Genomic DNA, 22666 nt, shown 5'->3' on the forward strand with positions numbered 1-22666 from the left:
ACCTACCATGTCTGCTGCATCAAGAAAAGGTTGAAAAACGTAAACCTACATTAGAATTGGGTAAGTATATGTAAAAAAGCAGAAAATAGGAATTCATTGGGTTTAATGTACACTGTGTAAAAGCTAGACCTTGTTATTCAGCCTTGTTGTCTCACATCTGAAACAAAGAAAGTTCCTGTTTCCACTTAAATGCCGTACAGCTCCATATGGTGAAGTGTTTACATCCATTCAAAGTCATTCCTTCAGAGCAAAAAGCTTTGTCAGTTTAAATGCATAATCCGACCTTGACAGACATTAAAACAAATCCATGGAGCAGTAAGATGAGAAGCAAGTCATTCACAGAGGCATGGATGCAGCACTAGTACCATGCAATGATAATATTAAAAACACAAGCACAAAGATGGTGGTAATAATGGATGGATGGAGAAAGCCTGAAAGAGAGAGAGAGAAAGAGGAATTTATGCCAACCATTATGATTGCAGCAACAGTGAATATGTGAAACTCCACAGGCATGTTGCTTCTCTACAGTTTGTAATTGAGGAACTGGAAGGTTTTCCTTTTTTGTTAATTCACCAACCATAAGCTCAGGATTTAAATTTTCAGACGCGACTGAGGACTTCATTTTGTTTGAGTTGCAGAATGTAAATGTGGTAATCTGGAATCAAGTTTAAAACTCCCTTTCCTTCTCTCTCTTTTTCAGATTTTAAGGGGGGTGTTGGGGTTGTTGGTTTCATGGCAGGGCTCTCACCTGGTCTCACTCCTGCCAGCACAGGCAGCGGGTGGTGTGTGAACGCCATGCGGGGGGACCTCGTCTGGGAAGTCAGGGCGTTGAAATCAAACTTCCCCGGCTTCTTAAGTGAACCAGGCGAGGACAGTCCTGACGGAAAAAAAAAAAATGGGATCAAAAATAAAATTGGGGGTAAAAGGGAGAAAAAAAGAGAGGTGGTTTTAATCAAGAAAATGTTGCTCTTTTTGTTAGCTACACTTAAAAAAAATTTATCTGAACTTCATGGAGGGGGGCTTGAACAAGAATGATTTTGAATGATTTTCCTCCGGTCAGTATAATCAAGGGTATAGTCAGGGTGTTTTCAAGTGAAGCTCTGTGAAGTTATCAGTAATAGAGTCCTTACCTGAACTAAAAAGTTATATCACTGTGAGTTTGTAGAAAACTGAAGTGAAATAAAAAATAAATCCTTGGATTCTCCTTGGAGAAGAGGAAAGCTAACGGCAAGTCGGATGGGTGATCCTGTTTTAGCTAATTTTAACAGTTTATAACAATTTTATTACCCACTATCTAAACAACTACATATTCACAAGACAACAATAGGTTTGTAGCTATGTGTTTTTAAGTTGTTATTTTTGTGTTGTCCACATTGCTGCACAAGTGACAGCATGCCACCAAATCCAAAGGTTCACTGCATTGTCGGCAGACTTGGTACGGCCTGCTTGAAGCTGAACTGGCACATTAATACAGTTAGCAGGTTCTGCCAACATATTAGAATATTAATGTGGATGTTGCTCAGCTGAGAAAGCAGTAACAAACTTGTTGCAATGATCTCTTGCAATAAAACATGTTTAATACTTAGCGTAACATAGCAAAAATGAAAGATTTTCAGTTTGAGTCATGTTGAGTAGCTAAATTCCGCTAAAACAAGAGTTGCCGTCTGGCTAGCAGTTAGCTTTCCGCCGTCTCTGTTGTTTTCATAACCTTTTAAAAAACTAACTGTTGCATAGCATCTTTTTAAATACAGATAAGGAAACTCTTACTGATAACATCACAGAACCTCACTATAAAGAACCCAACCTATTCATTTATGCCAATCAAGACTACAAGTGACCAGACAATGTAAAAAAAAAAAAAACAATTCCTGAGAGCTAATATTGGAGCTATTGTTGTACAAATGAGAGAGAACGAAAGATACAGTATAGTCTTATAAAAGGGGCAAGGAAATATTTTAACAATAAGCCCAAAATATATCTTTACAGGAAAAAAAATGATTCTATCAAAACTGAATCTGGTCTTTATTTCAATGCAAAGGAACATCTGTATCTTATATAATCTCAACTCTCCCACAATATGCTTTTCAGATTTAATGTTTCTCTCTCTCTTCCAGGTGCCAATATTAGGGTTTCTCTGTCTATGAGCGCAGTTACAATGCAGCCACATTGAACTAGCAGTGGTCTGGCTTCAGCCGCGCACACAGACTGGCCGCACTATGAGACAGCTTCATTCAGAAATAGCACGTACTGTACAGTATGGACACAGCAGCTGGTGAGTGTGAAAGACAAGCAGACGGACAGAGAGAGGAGACAGAGGGAGAGAGGCGAGAAGAATGTGAGAGACATGAAAATATGTGAAGGAGCAAAAGAGCAAAGCAGAACCTGTGAAAAATGCAGCAGTGTCTTTTTTTTTTCTTCTATGCATTGCTCTGACAACATGTATGAAATTGAAATGTCATAAGATGTTAAATATGGTTATTATCTCTTGCGCGCACGCACTCACACACACTGAAAAGACTGCTATGTTTGACTGATGCAACAAAAGACACATTTCTTCCCCTGTAAGTTTTGTTCTAATCTTCCAAATAAGTGTGCGGTGTGATACAGATTTCTTCCTAAACTTTTTTGGACTTTTGTTTTGTAGTCTATTTCTGTGGCCCCTCCGCGTCATACAAGGCATTAAATATGATTTCTCCTCAGTTCTCCAGCTGGAGACGTGTGAAAGTCTATTGGAGTGTGGAGGCGTGTAAAACCTTCCCTCCCTGTGTGAAAGAGTTAAGTCTCAAGCAGGTGGGAGTGAATTCGTGTGAACCATTTATGTCTTTAGCAGATATTTATTCCCCCCACATCCCTCCTCACCCCACATTAGCACAAGTCTGGGGGCGTATTGTACTGTCAAAGAGATTCCAAGCATGAAAACAACCCCAATCCCACTTCTGACACCAGCAGTTAGCAATGATTGCTATGGCACTGTCACACTTGAGGGAGAAAGGTGGAAATAAGAGCAGTCTGCAGAGACTGAGAGACGGAAAGACACCGCAGAACATAGCTGGGAAAAACCGACACATAAACTGGGGAAAGAAAAACTTAAGAAATAAACTGTAGTGGTTTCGCTTGAGTAGAGATGGCCGTTTCTTTTCTATGTGAATTCAACAAATACAGTACCTTTCAAAAATATTTTGAAATACTATTCATATTGCCTGAGCTTTACGTTAACAGAAAGTACTGCATAATTTATGTGGAAGGACAATATTATAAGGTCTTCAACATTGTTAACAAAAATATAAACTAATAGATCTGAGTGCAGCACTGCCACAACATGATACTGCTGACACCACGTCCCATAGCAGTCTGTTTAGGGTAATGTAAAGTTTAGTTTTCCTCCACACAAATCCTTTTAGCAAGTACATTATAAATTTCACTTTGGGTTTACCTTTACAGTCCACCTTCTTCAGTTTAGGTGGACGGCCATGCCTTGGTAGCGTTGCGGTTGTGGCATACTTTCCATGTTCAGAATGGTTTTTAAGAGTTGTGTTAAAATTGTGTTAAGTGCAAAGCTTGGTTTTAAAATCTAACCCTGGTTTAAACTCCTCTATAGCTTTCTCCCTGACCCGTTTAATGTGAGTCATGGACTTCAAGATGCTATTAGTTCACTCAAGTTGTCTTTAGGAACCTGTCAGGCCTTCGCAGAACATCTGAATTGAATGTAAAGATTAAATTACAGAAAGGCACACTCCATGCATTCAAAATCAAATTCAAAAATACTTTATTGATACCACAGGGATCTGAAAGCAGCTGATTGACAGGATGACAGTAGCTCAGGAGGTAGGGATTCTTTTTCTGGTTGCTGGTTAAAAACCTCGCTACCTGTGTCTCAGTCGTTGTGGCACCTACTGTACTGCAGCCTAGCTTCTGTCAGTCGGTCACAGGGTAGCTGTGGCTATGTTGTAGCTTACCACCATCAAAGACTGAATGTGAATGACTGAATGTAGGGTAAATTGCTACACAAAAGCAGGCCAAATGCAGGCTATTTGATTGCTTTGGATTTTAATTCGCCTTATCAGAGTATAGAGGCCTTACTAGAAAGACACACCACATTTCTATGATTTGTATTTTGAAGTAAATTGCATCATTTTCCTTCCACTTCTCAGTAATGTGTATTGGTTCCTCAGAAAAAAATCCCCCAAAAATGCAGTGATATTTGTGGTTAAGTGACAAAATATGGGTGTGAATAATTTCACAAATCAGTGTATTTGGGAAAAAGGGCGCAAAGGGAGCCGAAAACGGAAAGTGTTTGACATTTGTGTAGGGGAACTTCTGATAGTATCAGTGAATGTTGCAGACAATATTTCTTCACAGACGGTGCAGTGGTCTGATCTGGAATTATGTTTGTGTGCCAAATTTGCACTGTTTCCTCTTCTGGCACTGCTTAATGTTTCACTGGCAACTAATCAAGCGTTCCCATGATGACCCTTCTGTCTCTTTGCACTAACAGGCCTACCACCAGATGCGCCTCTGAAGAACACACAGCCACAGACACACACATGGTTTTAAAAGACGGGGCATAATTATTACTGCAGGAAAGTTGGGGAATTCTCTCTCTAGTGATTTAAAGCACATATGTGCACAGCTGTGTGCTTCTGCGAGTATGCAGCATTTACCTTAAAGGAAGGCCATCACTGTCACGAGTCTCCGGTGTCTCAGGAAAATTTCAAAATAATTTGGAATTAATCTGAAATCATGGTTGCTTCGATAGTCTCCTGTAACCTCCCCCCACCCTTCTTCGCCCCTGTAGAGCAGCTGTCTCTAGCATCCTCATGGATCCCAAGGCTACAAACACACGGAAACACCATCTGGGACTGTGCTTCAGCTGTGTCTCCTTGTGTGTGCGTGTGTGTGTGTGAGAGAGAGTGAGAGAGAGTGTGTGTGTGCTGGACTGGACTGGGCTGTGTATGTGCAGAAATCTATTTCTGAATCAAACTGTTGTGCGACTTATTTGTGCTAATGCATCTTGAGGAACAGTGTGTGTGGACGTGCGGACGCAAGGGGTTTTCAAGGAAATCAGGGTGAGTGATTGGTGGCACGCAGAGACATTGCGGCGCACCTGCAGGGTCCTTTAATTTGTTTGTTTGTGCTAGAGTGTGCCAGTGAGCTTGTTTGTTTATATACCTCCCACCTGTACAGGAATCCCCATGTGAAAATTGTCAATGACAGGTGGGATTGTTTAGAAAAATCAGACGCACACCACACTTTTAATCCCACATCCGCTCTGTGTTTTTTTTTTTTTTTTGCTCTCCCTTTACAATAATCCATTGTTTTGTTTCTAGGTTTAACTTGGTAATTCCCGAAGCTTTCGGCTTAACACATTTTCACTTGAATTTTGCATATTAATTACTGTCTTCGGATTATAAAGATATTTAATTTGATTTGAAAAAAAAATCATCAGGAGGTACACGGCTTTTAATTGTGCTGATATCTTTTCAAAGAAATCAGGTGATGTAAAGCGAGAGAAAATGATAAAAGGTGAGGCTGTGCAAACTCCGTTGTGGGTCCGATGAACAGCCTCTTAATTACATTTACAGCTAAGTGGAACAGAAGCTGAGGAGCAGCCGCCGAGGCTCTAGTGAGAGTAGACAGTGGCAAAACCTATCCAAGACTCTTGGCTCCTCTGCTTCACACTCTAATTAACCCTTCTTCCTCATCAGCTTTCACCAGTTAAAAACACCAAAGTCATCTTCTCTGCCAGCTATCCCTGCTATTCCCTCTTGCACTTCCCACTTTCCCCATTTGCTTGCCTAATTTTTGGGTTCTGTCTCCAACCTCTCCTCCTCTGACATGTTTTCTCTCTCTGCGGGGCCCTTCCCACTGTACACCTTTTTCAATTAGACGGAAGGGAGGCAGGGAAGAGGAGCCAAAGTAGGAGCTAAGGAGCTGGAGGATGGATTTTACACCTCAGATCCTCAGGAACATCTTAAGAAATGGATTTGAGGCGATGGAGGGGAGAGCAGCGCAGAGGGATAGAGGCGGAGCAGCCACCTCAACACCTGCAGGGGCGGGGAGCACGGCAAGCAAGTGTGTTGCAATGTGGTAGTGTGGCGGGGGATGGGGTTGGGAGTGCTGCGAGTTGCAGTGTGTTGGGAGGACTTTACATATGTGTGTGTGAGCGTAGGGTCCGTATGGATATGACTAAGCCTCTCTGCAAGTGTGCACATGTGAGAGACAAAACAAGTACAAGTAAATATTTTACTGTCAGTGAATGTGTCACGTCAGTATGAGCAAGACGACCTCAAAAAGTTTCACAAGAAGAACTGACAGTTATGAGAGATAAAGCCACTGCTTGAAGGCTCATGAATCACACCAATGAAGCTTGTAAATGGTGCATTGTTCAGAATACTGCTCTTGTGCTTTAAGGGCCTCAGCCCTGATTTTCTACATGCTTGTCACATTATGCACACAAACTTCAATATACCTTATTGGGATTGTATGCGTTAGCCCAACACAAAGGAGTGTATAATCGGAAGGTGGAAGAAAAACTATGAATGATGTTCAAAATTAAAAAATATGAAAAATGTGTCTTTGATTTTTGATTTTTCACTGGACTTTGACTGGTCCATTGTAACTCATAGCTGTGGTTTAGTCTAAAATCATTCAATTGTTGTTGTAGCTATGTATTTAAGCTTGTTGTGATGCTGAAGAAAGGCATTATTGCCACCATGCTCACGGTAATGTGCAGTGTTAATTCTCTCACAAATATTGTTTTGCATGTAGGCCAAAAACTCCAGCTGTGCTCTTGTCTGACCAGAGCAGAATGTTCCACTTGATTGGTGTGTCCACACGTGGCAAACTGCGAGCAAGACCTCTTCAAGCAATATTTCAACAATGGCGCTGCCCTTGCCTTGATTTTGAAATTATGTATCCTGTTTCTGCTCGCATGACATCAAAATACAAAACAATGAAGATGCTGGTAATGTGAAAAATAATTAAAATGTTTGAGGTAAATTAATTCAGCAAGAAATAATCAGAAATGAAAACATTGTATTGCATGTCTATTTGGCTTGCTATCACTGTCCTTAATGTATTTAAGCAAACACAAACAGACATACAATATGTTTACCTGAAATACAAATATTGCCTACTGTATGTATTGTTAATATATAGAAACACGTACACACATACACATTTACAAAGGAATGACTGTGCTTCATAAAGTCTGATAGATAGTAAATAGATATGAGTGTAATCAATGTTGTTCTAACCATGGTAAGGAAACTGCACGCCATCGTTTTCATGTTTTATCTTCCTCTCCTGCACACTCGCCAAATGGTGCTGCACTGAAAGTGAAGAAGGGTATTGTTAACAATGAGATAGGAGAAGAGTGAGAGAGACAGAAGACAAGAGAAAGAGAGAGAAGAAAGGAGGGCAGGGGAGAGAGAGAATTTGTGTATGATCATGGTAGTGAATGATTGATCATATGCACAACATTAAGGTCAACTTTATGCATGATTATGGCTTTGAGGTGAAGAAATGTGCATTCTCCAGGAAGAGAACTAGACGTGGAGTCGTAGGTTGTTAGAGTTATTGCCTGTAGAATGGGAGAGGGGTGGGAACAGGGTAGTGGGTCTACATCTTATAGGTGTGCCGAGTTTCAAAATCATTGCAGATCAAAATAGCAGCCTATTCCATTAGACCAGAGCCGCTGTCTAATCTACAAATCAAACTTCCTATTTCAAAGGATTTCTATTTAAAAATATTTCTGTTACAGTATGATGTAGGGTACTACATAATGTTGGAGCTTAACAACATTACCCAGTCAGAATCTAGAATTAGCTAGCATAGTACCGCAGCCCTATCTTGGTTCTAGATCAATACCACCAATTATGACAAATTGTTGACTAATTACATAGGAGTGTTTCTTTTTCTATGAATTAAATGATTATTTGGGTGAGTGACTGGGAGGTTTTCGAGGGTGCTCAGGAGAACTACGTGAATCACCAGCGTGAAGCAGGCCGATTGATTTAGGACGCGTGGATTATCATTCTTGGGCTTTTGTGGTTTGGTGGCGGTCAGACAAGAGAGTGCAAAAGTTTCTTCATGCTCAGGTAGTGGGTGACAGGAGCAGGGTGGGATGGAGTGGATACCTGCATCCATGTCATTAGGCCACGCACTGGACTGGGAAGAGCTGGCAGCAGGTGAACGTCCAGGATAAAAAACATCATCCGTTGGGCTCTCCAACTCACTGTCATCTAAGGACTTCCTCTTGGTGGAGCTGAAGAAAATGGGAAGACATTTTCAGGGAGAAAGAAAGATGGAAAAACAAAAAAAGAAGAGAAAAAGTGTTTTTTTTTTCTCTGAAGCTATCATACAGGTCTAAACATAAATATAATACTTAGCAACTTTATGAGTTATGAAGCGGTCACATAGACAAATTTCAATTTCAGTTCATTTGAGGAGCCAATATTTTTAAAGCAGATCAGACAAAACAGAAAAGAAACACAGCAGTAAATGTGTAGGAAAAAGGGTAGAAAAAAAGAGGAGAGTGCCTTTTTATGTCTCAAAATTTTTGATCTTTTAGGTTTTTATAACTACCTCCGTGGAAGATTTGCGTACAACTCCACCTCAGACCTAAAGTGACAGCAGACGACAGAAGTAAGGAGACAGAAAGAGAAAGAAACAAAAGAAGAATAAAGCAGAAGAGCAATCACATTCATAAAGAGGAAAGTCGATAACAGACAAACACACACAAACATATATAGAAATTTAGAGGAGCTTTGGATTCAATACAAGCTGAGCTACCAAAACAACTCTTTATTGACAGCAAATATCTGTCTTTAGCATTAGAAAATCTTCACAGTAAAAAGTTACTGCCTGAAAGGCATAAACTCAGATGAATTTGTATAGCTGGCAGTGTTTCAAAACACATTTGAATTAGTTTTCTTTTGAAAGAGGAACATTTATGGAGTAGTTAAAAAATGATGTGATTGTTTTACCAAAAACAATTCGTACAGATTCTACCATTATTTTCTGCCAAAATAAATAAAAGACAAACGAACAAAAAAAAACCAAAAAAAAACATATATTAAATTTTGACTGTGATAACTACTGTGTGGAGGCGGTACAATTGAAAACAGAGAAACTGTGATTTAATTGTTTATTTGAAATGTCAGAAAAAGATGTTATCAGAGAATGGTGATTATAGTGATTATTAATCATTTGCCAGAGGGAATCTTTTGGTAAATATTTTTAATGATCAGAAGCAAGTCTGTAGGCAACTAGTATGGTTCTTTTATCAAATAAGCATTCCTCCAAAGTTTTTATCGTCTACAGTGACATGCTTTAACTGCTCAGCAGCAGCATGAGATTTTCACTGTATGATAACCCTGAGAAAAAAAATACCACAATTGCAGTTTTTCACAGTATAAGATTTTAAAATGTATAACCTTATCAAACTATTTTTGTTTTAAATCTAAAATTATATTTAAATCTATTGATGCTAAAACATAAAGGCTTGTTTGCTACAGCTGTTATTTATAAAATGTATTTATTTGTATTCATACGTATTTTAAAACAGAATATATATGTCATGAATTTAATGTAAGTGTGGTGCAGTGTGGAACAATAGGCACAGGAGGAGCTGCACTGCACACAGTCAGAGAGAAAACTTATTCTCTGGCATCTTATTAAAATGACTTAAAATGTAGGAATGTTATGATGGGGAATATAATTTTGAAATTCCAATTCTTTTAAACTTTAACACAACTTAACATGGGTAACTGGCCCATGTTTACTCTGGACTGAGCCACATACATCACTTAACACCCAATACTGCCATTGTGTGTGTTTGTGTGTGTGCGTGTGTGTGTTTGTGTGCGAGTAAAGTGATGTGTGTTTACCTGGTGGAAGGAGGGGAGGTGAGTGAGCGCCGACCCAGAGCCACCTGGTTAATGTTGTAGTAGCTGGGGCTGCTGTCCAGCTCAGCCAGTGAGAAGTTGGGCCCTGACGCCGTGGCTACAGGAGCTGAGGAGGAGCAAAAGAGAAGGAAGAAGAGAACAGAAATGAGAAGAAAATAGGAATATGCAAAATATGAATTAAGGTAATTTGTTTTTCAAGATGTTAATCTAGGAAATAAGAAAAGAGCATCAAAGAGAACATTATTGATTATACTCATTTTTTTCCATAGCAAAACTTTATCCTGGTACAGTTCCTGGAAACTACAAAACATACTAGAGGGAACATAATTCTTCTTTGTTGCCTTTAAGACATAAATAACTCACTCTGTGACACTCTGACTAGCTCTGCCACATTCCACACTCCTGAGGTGACGAAGCAGTCCTGGAAACTCAGGTGTCCTGTACAGAAAGGACATGAAAGCAATATGCAAATTTGTGGTCTTGAAGTAATTTTCTTTGAGGAGGCTACTATTGCAAAATCCCAGTTGATCAACATCTATGAAGGCTTGTCTGTTACCAGAATCCACAGCTGGACGACATTGAAGCAAACAGGCATGATAAAACCAATTGTATTATGCCAATTTAGGAGTGTTTAGATATGGAAATGCACAGACGGGTACCTACCATTGGGTGGTGGTTTGATGTCTGTGTCTCCCTGTTGGCTGGAGCTGTCTGATTGTCCAGATTCTACATGGCAACAAGCACAGAAAGAGAAAAGACAAAGGTTCATCATGGGGTTTACATACTTAAGAAACATTCAGTGCTTTACTAATTCCAGCTTTTTGAAATTTGAGGTGTGAGAGAAAATATGAAAAACCTGCAGTATGTGCTAGAGTATGTTATACATCTTGTAAATTTATATCTGTGAATTCACACATCCTTCTTGCGTGCGTGTGAGTGTGTGTGTGATTTTCTTGTGTCTAAGAATGTTCTCTCCTGCTGGTCCTGTCTGTGCACAATCAAGGTGCAATGATTTACAGTGTGCTGCCACGGCATTTAGTATCTAACCACGTAATCGTATCACTCACCCTAATCCTATTTAATACCTTCTTGCTTGTAGGGATTTGGTCTACATAAGCAGAGCACCTTACACACACATATGTGAACATGTGCACACAAACGCCTGGCCTCTCTCTCTCTCAATCTGCTTCTCCTTTAGTTTCTGCTTCATACTTTAATACATGTTGTAATCCTTGTATGATCGCACATACACATGCTTACACACTGAGATAGCTACAGGGAAAGGCTGTACAATGTCAGACCACCATGGGAACACATGTTAATAATATTAAACAATAAGTCTAGACTTATGATATGAGGAGTGACATGTTGAAAAAGGACATCGAAGAAAGTATCACAAAAAGTATTGCAAAAAATAGGCCTCTATGCCAATATTTGTAGACATAAAACACAAACTGTAGTGTTGCACATATGTTCCTATAGAGAATATTAAGTCAATAAGACTGATCTCCATGTCCTGGGCTAGTGAGGTATTGGTAAAGGTAATGGGTGTCCATTCAGGACTTGCTAGGCTCCTGCTAGCAAGCAAGCTAAAGGAGGTGTTTATCTGCAGGCTGTAGGTGATAACAGAGCACAGAGATTCCTGCCAGCAGCACTTGCCTTGCAGCCACACTAAGCCACAGATTACTGAGCAGAAACAATAACAGACCTGTCTCGCTGCCTACGACACACTGCTTATCCTCAGAGAGAGAAAGAGAGGGAGAAAAAGAGGGCTAGACTGAGACAGACAAGAGGAAGAATGAAGGAAAGAAAGAGCAAATGAAAGAGAGCTTCTCTTGCTGAAACTCTCGCTCCTCTGTGTGTCTCTCACAGGCTGGGTGTAATCCTGGCAGCCATCTTAGAGCTTGGCAGCCATCTTAGTATTGGCGGCAGTGCAGCATTCCAGCTAACTGACAGCACTCGCTCCAAACATACGTGGCTGTGCCCCCGCCGCGCACGCACCCAGACACATTTAAACACACACGCATACGTGGACAAACACCGAGGTAGGCTCTTAGAGTAAACATATACCATGGCCAATGAAAGCTGTTGAGAAAACAACCTGACTTCAGTGGACTTTTTACCGTCATGTAGTATTTCACACAAGGACTCTATAATACTATAAACTCTCTGTCTCACACCACAAATGCATCGGTAATATCCAGCTTTCCATACAGTGTGTGCAGTGTTAGTAGCAAAAATGCTGGCATACAGTTTTCACAACATGGCTGAGCTAATGCTTTGAAAACAATTTTGTTAGTAAGGAATTGTGTTAACATTTTTTTCAGACACGATGAGATTTTATGAAATTCCTACATTATTGTTAAACATTTTGAAGAGGTTTTCTCAATTATGACTGTAGAAAAATTACATTGTTGTTTACTATGGTGCATTTTAGATAGGCTACAATATACTCTGAGTCCCTGCTCTGTGTTATTATTGTTCTTAAATCAGGCAACTTTCTCTGTAAACAAATAAAATCTCAGATGTAAAATCTATCCATCCTCGTTCTGCCTTGTCCAGGGTTGAAGGTGAATGAAGCTTTCCTAGATGCCAGCAGGCGAGATCCTACAAACTCTCTCACCTGTGGACAGGTCGACAGCTGATCTCAATACTCAAATGACTATGTATGCTCACAATCAGCAATTTCTATTAAATCCATCAACGGCATCTGGTTGTCTGGCAATGCTTCAAGGCACAATGCCCAACTATCCTTTCTTCACTGAGAAGTGTTGATAAAACAGAGTTCAAGTCCAGTAATTTCTTTTGTCTCAGTGCAATTTAGCGCCATGCGTCCAATGTGGGACAAAGGTACCACTAGCACACTGAAATTGATGAGACACTCCACAGCACTCCTGATGCGAGTTAGCCTTAAGCTATTGAAATGAAACCCAGATATGAAGATCTGTGCTGCGTGCTTACAACCCTTTATCTATGTTTGAGACTTTTATTTTAATGAAAAAAAAAAAAAAAGAAAGTTAGCTGCCGACATTGATTGCTGTATAATAAAGCATTGAAGAAATCTCCATAACGTTTAAATTTTCTGTGTGGCAGCATTTCAGGTATGTGGTAAAAAAAAAAAAAAAAAAAAATCACCAACTGGATCTTTAATCTTGAATGATCTTTTATCATTTAAGATTGAGATAAAAATGGTCATGTGTCATCATGATAATGATAAACTCTTTTTAATGTAAACTTGTAAATAAACAAACTGATGTGTTACTAGGAATATTAATGTTGCTGTGTGAGCATTGTAAAAAAAAATAAAATAAATCTGCGATACTTTTCTAAACATCCCCACCACAGTGCTAGATTTAGTTTCTGATTGGACATTTTTGTATTATCACTCAACTAAAGGGCTATTTTTCTTTTTAAATATTCTGGGCTAAATTTGATCCCATCAAATCTGAAATGTAAAAAAAAAAATTGACAGGTTAAAGTACCTAAAAAAGATTATTCTACATTGAACTGAAATTTTATAAAATACGATTTGAGACCGATGAAGAGTTAATTCTATTTTTCAAAAACATAAATTCAGTCATCATATTTTCCTGAAAACAAGTCAGTTTTTCATAAACTCACATTATTGGTAAGCCAAATTAAACTTAGCCATTTACTTCAGGCTACTTGCAATGAACACCACTATGCTCAACTGATCCAAACGTGTGAAAGCTGAAACTCAAGTTAGATAAGAGGATGTCAGTAGTAGAGGAAAAGCGATACCTATCTTCATAATCAACATGCGGTCTTCACAGGTCACACCATGTTTTCTCGCAGTACACAACATATAGAGACAGTGTAACATCTCCTGTGTTTTTTCTTTTATTTCCAAAGCAAAACATTTCAGCAGTTTCATTTCTTTAGCAAAGTTTAGCTAATTTGCGGAGTGCAAACCTTCGCTGGACACTGGAGCTTTCAACAATTGTGAAGTTCAACGACATGTCAGCCAACACACACAGTGCTTACACCACATCACTACATCACTCACTGGAAACAAGTCCCACTGTTGAGTGTGGCAGTGCATCATATAGCTGCATACTGAAGTGAGGAGGACATGGTGAAGGAGGAGGTAAAAGAGGTTTGGTTACTGGTTATCACTGTTCTGCAAGCTGCAGGCTACCAAAGCAGTCACAACCCCCCCATCTTTACCCCCGCCCAGCCTCTGAAGCGCACATCCAGCCCCTTATCTTCTCACCGCAGCCCCCTAAAGCCCTCCCTTCAGCGACCCCAATCAGAGTCCTGCAGCCCCTTTTCCTTAGTTGCCCCACTGCGTTTGCCGCCAACAAACACATTTTTAACCTCAAATCTTTCAGCCAACTGTGCAGGCCCTTCAAATTAGTGAATTAAAAACAATGCACACAGATAAAACCAAAGCATGACCTAGACATGTACATTAGAGACAAACTGTGCTTATTTTGTGATATCTAACACAGCTTTATTATGATCCTTAAAAAACTATTATGGTGGGTTAATGAATATCTAGTTTTACCAAAAGACCTTCTATGAGTGGTCACCGAAACACAGTCAATGTTTTGTTTATTGGACATTGTAACAAGAAATATTTGACTTGCATTCCCAGATTTTCTACCAGAAAACAAATGGAAAATGCAAGCAGCAACAAGGACTTTGGCGGTATTCTCCACAAGAGAAAAGATGTGTTGTAAGTGTTCAGATACTTTTCAGTATTCCTACTGTGATGATGTTTTGCCATCATAGAATAAAAAGATACTCATCTACTGTAGCAAAAAGTTAGGTATCTATTGCCAGTCTGTGGACAGATTGCAATTTGTAATGTTTAGTGAGTAACCTGCATGTGAAATATACAAGTTGGCAAATTATAGTGCACTTTCTTTTTCAGTACATTGTAAAAACATTGTTAAGGTGAACAGTTAATGTGTCAAGTAAAATTGTGTACTGGTTAACAACGAATAAATGCCAGGCTGAATTTAAAAACAAGCTTCTTCTTTTGTTAAAATCAATGCACTATGTGTCAAGAGATTTCACGTTTTTTGCTCTTTTCCCTGTTCTTACAGGAGTTTATTCTAATGTGTGTGTCCTGCACTACGCTTTCCAAACACCCAGTAAAGGATTAAAGAACAACTTATTCGAAAGATAACACACTGCTCCAATTCACTCTAAATTGAGTTGAGTTTATTTTTAGAGTGAAAATGTACAGCAAATGCCAAATCAAGACACTTTACTCGTATTAAGAGGCAGTTCGGCACAAAAACTGGACTTTCCCATTCTGCCACAAATAGTTACAACTACGACCAAATAGCGTACCAAAGCCAAACAAGTGTGTTTCTGAACCATTTTGCTCTCAGAATGTTCTTTTTGAGACAATATTATGTTAATTCCACTTTAATTATGACGTTAAATTTGAAGGAACAATTAGATTTTTTTTATATGTAAATAGCCACTCTATGTAAAGCATATATAAGCAAGTGATATATGGTTGAATATACATTTTATTTATTGCAATTGAAATACAGAAAACATTGTCAGTGAGATAAACTAGCAAATGAAAAGTAAAGCTGTGTAAAAAGTAAAATAGGAGAGGTAAAAGTTTATTTGAACTAGAATCTGTGAAAGCCTTTAAATTTGTTTTGTGATAAGGTGGAGTCATTCATTGACACATTTCCACATTACTCACATTTCCAGAACTAGGAAAAAATGTACAAGTATTGGCTGACAAAAAAAACTATGACATATCCCAACACTGGCTCAAAAGCTTTTTGAAGAGCTTATGCTATTTGCCTACAATTCAACTGTAATAACTCTTCATGGCAGCAGCTAAGCGATGACTGCTGTCAGGGGTTGGTGATTACAGTATTTCTCCACAGGCTCAGGGGCAAGTCCCACGACCCCACCGCCATCAACATAACCCCACTCATCATGGCCCTGACATACATTGCTGGGCCTCTCACTGCTCTCTTCCTTCCATCCATCAGTGCAGCTTAAAGTTCATGATTTATCTGGCATTCAGGACATATTTCTGAGGCTTTCCTGGCATTTCATGTGTCCTACGTTCGTCAAGTTACTGTTTTTGCCTTACATGTATGTCCTTCAAAAACACAACAGTGCAGACAGTGATTTTCAAGTCTCAATACAACTTCTATTAACAAAACTTTCTCTTCCATTTGTTACTGACTCTGTTACACCCACAGTTCAACTACCCCAACAACCCATTGTGTATCTGTGAGTTTTAGATGAGGAATTTGCTTGTTCACTTGTTGGATTCTGCTGTTGACCAACAGGTGGGGGTAACTAAGCCACCTGCTCGTCATGCTGCATGATCAGCAGACCAAATGAACAGGAGGTCACCCAAAAAAAGGACGGGATAAAACAAATTTTACCATCACAAAAAACGTCCATTGCTACCAAAAAAAGAAACAACAGAAAAATTAGAACAACTCAAGCAGAAGAACGCTAACTAATCATGAATAACCAAATATGTCAACTCTGTCACACACATTTATAAACAATGCTGCTTATTGCAAGTCTATGCAGCAATGACCATGAGCAACATAATCATATAAACCATCAAGTCCATTATTTAGGATCTGCAGTCAAATCAGAGCAGCTTGCATCCATATGTGTTCGCCAGCTAGCATGTAATACCACAATGTGATTCCCCTCCTTGTTGGAACAAATGTCAACTCTGCAACACCCCCTCCTCCTCTCCTCCCCCTCTTCTCTGCTCTCCTCCCCAAAACACAGGATAACACAGTACAGCCTCCCAATTGGGTTTCGCTTAAGAGGTTTATCGGTATGTTGCTAAACATTCTGACCTTTTTTTAATCCTTAATGCGCTTAAAATGTTCCAAACCCTCCTAATCCCCCTGGCTATCCCACACAGATGTTCACTCAGCTCTTTTATTGGACGTTATTTTATTTTCCTCTTTTATTTATATATTTAGAAATAGCTCTATATTCCTGTTATATTTTTTTTTCAATCATTTATGTCTGTGTATGATATCAGGATATACTTCTACTTCAGTATGAAGTCTTTAGCACCGCTTTGGTTAAACACACATGTGCTGCAATGCTTTCATCCTAAATCCCCATGTGATGATCCAGATGTGTGATTTTGACCTCTCTGCATTTCTGCATTTGGAGTTCATTAGCATATGTACTACACACACACACACACACACACACACACAGACACACGCACACACACACACACACACACACACACGCGACGAAAAGTGTGAAAAAGAACCTCAAGATGTTGAGGTTCTTCTTGGCATAGGATAAGAAATGAAAGCATCAGTGGGAAACTTAGATATTTTGGAAACAAAGTCAGAGGCCAGTCCTAGCTAGTTTGGTCAAGTTCAGAGGAGAGACAATGATCATATTGGTATAAGGATGCTGAAGTTGGAACTACATGGCAGAAGGCCAAGAGGAAGATGAAAAAGGATGTGGTGAAAGAGAACATGAAGTTAGTTGTTGTCAGGAAAGAGGATGCAGAGGAAAGGACTAAATGGAAACAAATGATTTGTTGTGTCGATCCCAATGGGGAAAAGCCAAAAGTGGAGAACAAGAAATCCAATAATTGCACAATTTACAAAGGATGAACAGTATGTTACCGACTTTTAGTCTTAGTCTGGCCAGCTAAGGCAAATTTCAGTAGAAAGATTTTTCACAGCATTCCAGGTAGATAAGAGCAGCGACAGGCATAGTTCTACAAATATGGATTTTTTTCAAACTGAGTTTTGCTATGAGATCTTAAAATGAAAACAGCAAAAAAAAAAAAAGAAAAGAAAAAAAAAGAAAGATTTTTACCCTGGATAAAACTGTGATCTCCAGCAAAAGGGCAGAGTGCTGTAGACCCTAAAGCCACAAAAATGACAAAAATGCTATGCTAATGCTTTTTGTGTATTGGGAATAGTCCTAGTGATGTTGTTTCATGAGCTTTTCTTGAATGGCTTTTTGTTTTGGGTTTTACCAGGAAGACGTAGTGCTCCCTCATTTCACAAAAAGCAAGCATATATATATATATATATATATATATATATATATATATATATATATATATATATATATATATATATATATATATATGTATGTATGTATGTATAGAGTGTGTAGCTCTGTGTGTGTGTCCCTGCAACATTGCCACCGTGCCAGGCAGGCAGGCTGTGTGGTGAGGTGGCAGAGTAGGGCTCTGTATGTGTGCGTATGTATATTTTTCTGTGAGCCTGTGTGTCTGCCTGCTCGTGTGTGTGGAGCAGGTGTGCCTGGCCGCCCTGCACAGCTTGCTGCCCATCTGTGCTCCCGTCTGTGTGCCGCCTGCGCCCACGCGCTGCCAACAGCACGGCACTACGGCAAGAAGGCCCAGGAGAGAGGGATACTGAGTGACGAGGGGAGGGATAGAAAGAAAGATGGAGGGATGGGGAAGAATGAAGGGAGGAGAAATGCACCCAGTGGGAGGAGGAGGGGTTTGAGGCTGGGGTATTACATGGCAGGACATTTTTTTTTGTAGGTTTGTAAAAGAGGTGAAAAAGGTGGATTTGGAGAGTGCAACTAAACTTGCAGGGAATGGGTGGAGTTTATGATGTATTAGAGATTTAGGGGTACAATTTGGCTGGCTAGATGCCCATGCTTGTCCCTGTTTTTAAGTACCACCCCCTTGCCTCCCTCCATTACCCTCTTTACCTCAACTACTCAACTATGAGTGCACCACAAGGTATTCTGTAATGTCTAACTATTACAGATTTGGGACTGGCTGCACAGGCCACCAAAAATTTGTCTAACTGAAAAATAAAGCCGTAAAGTCAGTGACACCATCTTCAAAATAAGACTTCAGTTCTGTAAATTTATGTAAGGAATCACTGGGGAAACAAGAATCCTTAAAACTCAAAGAGTCTAAATATATTTGAGTCAATTATCATAACTTCTAAAAAATAGCATAAAAGACCAGTAGGAAGATGTACAAAAAAATAAAAGAAATGTAATATGACTTTTAGTGGATGTTAACATTTCTTTAGTTGAATGAACATTAAAACAGTCTACAATGGTCTAAATGCTTTGACTTCCACGTTTGATTTCAATGATCACATTCATATCCTACTAGAAACAAAGCTATGGCAAAACATCCCACTTGAAGCCTGTTTTCTCATTTTTGGTCATCACATCCTTTCACTAAAATAAAATAATAAATATTGAAGGAATTTAAAAAAAAAACATAAAGTGGATAAATACTGTATGTCTCGGTGGAACTGCAACAAATTCTATCAACGTTATTGCACAAAATATTAGGAATAGGAAAAAGTAGCCAATTAAAATGTATGATTACTCTTGAAACATGTAGAAACTAAAGAGTTTGTATAGCACACTGTTCTGTGCTATACTATCAGACATTGAAACAAATTCATGATTACTAATATGTACAATCAATATCAATGAGACATAATGCTCTGGAGTTTTCAAAATAATATATATTTATATTTTTATTTATATATGTACCCATGTTTCTTCCATAAGGCTCTTGTATGCAATATAATTGAATTTATAAAATTCACACTTGTGATCATGTCAATGTCAACATTGAGAAGGTTGTAGATACATTTATTTTTTGTTACTTTACATCAGAGGGAAAACCTACAGCTGATCTGTTTCATTAACAGTGGTTGAAGAGTATTTGGTGTGTGTGTGTGTGTGTGTGTGTGGCTGTGGTTGGGGGCCCCCAGCACGGTTCATGACCCAGCCTAACAGAGTGTGAACGTCCTCCTGCCGAGCTGATACTGATATAACTGTCCTGTAAGTGGTGTTGACACCAGCATTATTATCCTGTCACCCTCCATCTCTACTCAGTTTAAAGGAGTCAACTGGGGCGGGGGCCCCGAGCGTATCAGGGGCCAGTGTCTCTGCAAAGCCCTTATCCAGCCCAAATAAATACAGCTGCACAAAGGCCGGAAAGGGAAAGAGAAGGGGAGCACAGGGTGGGAGAAGGAAGAAGGCGGTGCACTTTCTCTCACTGCTACTGGCGCACAGCTTTGACTTAATACAAACATCAGTGATACACACACATACGTTCAGAAGCTATTTCTGCAGTAGGGGGTTATCACCACCAGGTGGCATTTTCCTGGCACATGTACACCATGGTGAAATGCAAATAAAGCAACAAGGCCTTGGGCCAGGCGTCTCAGCTAGCTCAGACTTCACTCTCTAGACTGTGGAGAGAAGCAGGCCAGAAATGGAGACAAAGACATGAAAAGAGAGAGAGATGCGATGTGAATAAATCCAAAGTGAAATATGGAGCTGTAAATACTGAAATGTGTGTAGGAGCTTATCATCCCTGCATTTTGCCCTGAGATAGGGAGACCCTCGCGCAGCACTCATGCTGTTCTGTTTAAAGGAAGTGTTTCGAATCAAAATGCTGCACACTCTTTAGCATAAGCACATGAAAGCGGTTTGAGGTGGGGAAAGTGCAAGCATGCACTGTAATGGGAGGAATCCACAGCAGAATGAAAGAATCATTTTTTGAAAACAGCGCAAGCATGAAAGAAAATACAGCAAAACATTTTAGAGAGGCCAGCGCAGACCTTTTGAGAACTGTTTAATATGACAGAAAGAGTACAGAACCAAACTGAGAGCAGAGCTCCAGAGTGAGGGAAGGGCCTATGCTGAGACTTGGATTTCTCCTCCCCCGGTCTCTTTTCCTGCTGCCCTACATATACACACTGTAGGTCTTTGTGCTGGGGCTGTTACACACACTGCCTGTCTGGCTAGCAAATGGGGTGCCTTAAGGTAAACCTCAAACGTGTTACTTTGATGAAACTGTCACTTCAGATTTTATTTTCATCCATATTCTTCCACCTAGTTGAATCACTGCTCAAACAGCTTTGACCACTGGACTGGTATTCACCACTCGTATTTGTTTATTGTTATTTCTCTAGGCTCTCTTAACGCTGTTACACTTTTCCTCGGTTTTATCTCTCCAAGTCTTTGCATTTCTTTCAAGAATCATAGAAGAAAGCAAATTACACTGATAGAAGGCTGGTGCACTAGCACAGCCAAGGACACGTCGATAAGAGTATAAAAACATCCTCAGTGCACATACACACACATACACGCACACACACGCAAGCACACACTCATATATACAGCCTCAAAGTGATACTAAGCAAGGTTGGCAACTCCTCCAAAAAGCACCACTGAGATAACAGTGATAACAAACATTCTTCCAGCAGCCAAGTAATTTTTTTTTTCTCCTGAGGAACACTTCAATGAAAATTCACAGCAAATGTGCCACTTTATGAACATAACAATACGTCAGCTAGTGGATGCGCTGTGCTGGAAAGCAAAAGACCCAATTACAGAGGAACACTTAAGTTCTACCCCTGTGAGAAAACAGAATTATGAAAATAAACAGAAAATCGATCCATCCAATATATTTGAATATTAAAAAAGGGTCTTTGGGGAATGCACAAAAGTCAAAGTAATTTTCTGAGAAAAAACTTTTTTTTTTTTTTTTATCTACGTCTTAAGTCAACTGTACTGTCGCAACTGAAGTAATTTGGCTTTGCCTTTTGAGTTTATTGAGTTGCACAATAACAGTCTGGATCATACAGAAGGTGTTGGACAGTTTCCCCTGCTTGGCTGAACACATACAGTGCACATCTCAGTGGGCTGGACTCTGACACAGTATGCATCTCCCTGGGAAGTATAAACAATACAAGAGTCAGTCCCGTCAGTGTGTGCCAAGAGGACAGGAGGAGGGGGACGTGCAGGAACTCAGAGAACAGTGTGAGCAGGGAATTCTAAATATAAGAAGAAATGCTAGCAAAACAAGGGAAAACTAGATGCTCTATACTAATCTATACCGCATGTACAGGGAAAACTCCATGGGAGCAAATTTGTGTTTACACTATAACACTGACAACACACAGATACACATCACAGATACACATAGGCATGAGGAAAGGAGGTTGACATGAAAGCTGTCCTGCCAAGTGGTTATCACCTTTGACTCTTTGGCTCTGTGCTGATTGGTGATGCCAGCCAGACAGCTCAGCGCAGGGCAAGCAAAGCAAACAGTGTGAACGTGCTTGTGTTTGTGTGTTGGTGTGTACTGCACACTGGGGCGTGGACACACTCCAGCCAATCACAGTAATGTCAGAAAACACAAACAAATGAAAGCAAACTTTGACAAGAGTTGATGTTCCATCATTTTGTCTCATGTCAGCAGTTGTCTAAGGTGGTATTAAGGAGTTTACTTGGCGTGTATGCGTGTGCCTGAGTGTGTTCAAGCGTTGCTATGCAGACTGAGTATTAGAGACTATGTAAGAAACAGTGGGAGGATGGATGGGAGATGGCATGGTAGATGCTGCAGAATGTGACCTTATGCCCTGATGATTCACATCTCACAAGCTGAACTCCCATATTGTCCATTCTCGCTCATGCACTATGCTCGTTCTGCTAAACCAAATCTGTTTTCTGGCAAATCCAGATTGTATCTGGTATAGGTTTAGAAAGTCAGCTCAGCATAAATCCACCATTTCAAATGTTTCCAGATCTGCTCCAAACCACACTTGTGGTAACGTCAATGTGATTCAGATGGGGAAAAAAATTCAGCTGCATCTAGTTATAGTTAAACTTACTGTCATGCTGTTATTAGTAGCTGACTATGCACTACAAAAATAAATGGATGTCAACATGAGCAGGCAGATCTAATTAATATCTGCTATATACTTTTCATCAGTGTAATTAAT

General features: G+C 39.6%; 1 protein-coding gene across 13 annotated transcripts in view; it reads right to left on the bottom strand.

The window, feature by feature from the left end:
* LOC103137734 (nuclear factor 1 X-type) overlaps positions 1 to 22666 on the bottom strand; it is a 122118-nt gene that overhangs the window by 13385 nt on the left and 86067 nt on the right. For 5 of the 13 annotated variants that reach the window (XM_016671276.1, XM_016671284.1, XM_016671282.1 and 2 more), the window contains 7 exons: positions 10572 to 10634; positions 10272 to 10346; positions 9891 to 10014; positions 8587 to 8622; positions 8139 to 8266; positions 7257 to 7331; positions 749 to 877 (listed from right to left, as the gene is read on the bottom strand). In XM_016671276.1, the coding sequence (XP_016526762.1) occupies positions 749 to 877; positions 7257 to 7331; positions 8139 to 8266; positions 8587 to 8622; positions 9891 to 10014; positions 10272 to 10346; positions 10572 to 10634 (630 nt within the window). The remainder of the gene's footprint in view (positions 1 to 748; positions 878 to 7256; positions 7332 to 8138; positions 8267 to 8586; positions 8623 to 9890; positions 10015 to 10271; positions 10347 to 10571; positions 10635 to 22666) is intronic. The other 8 variants (XM_016671280.1, XM_016671286.1, XM_016671278.1 and 5 more) reach the window with 7 other exon arrangements.

This window comes from Poecilia formosa, unplaced genomic scaffold (assembly GCF_000485575.1).
Source record: "Poecilia formosa unplaced genomic scaffold, Poecilia_formosa-5.1.2 Scaffold43, whole genome shotgun sequence".
In the NCBI taxonomy this organism is placed as follows: domain Eukaryota; kingdom Metazoa; phylum Chordata; class Actinopteri; order Cyprinodontiformes; family Poeciliidae; genus Poecilia; species Poecilia formosa.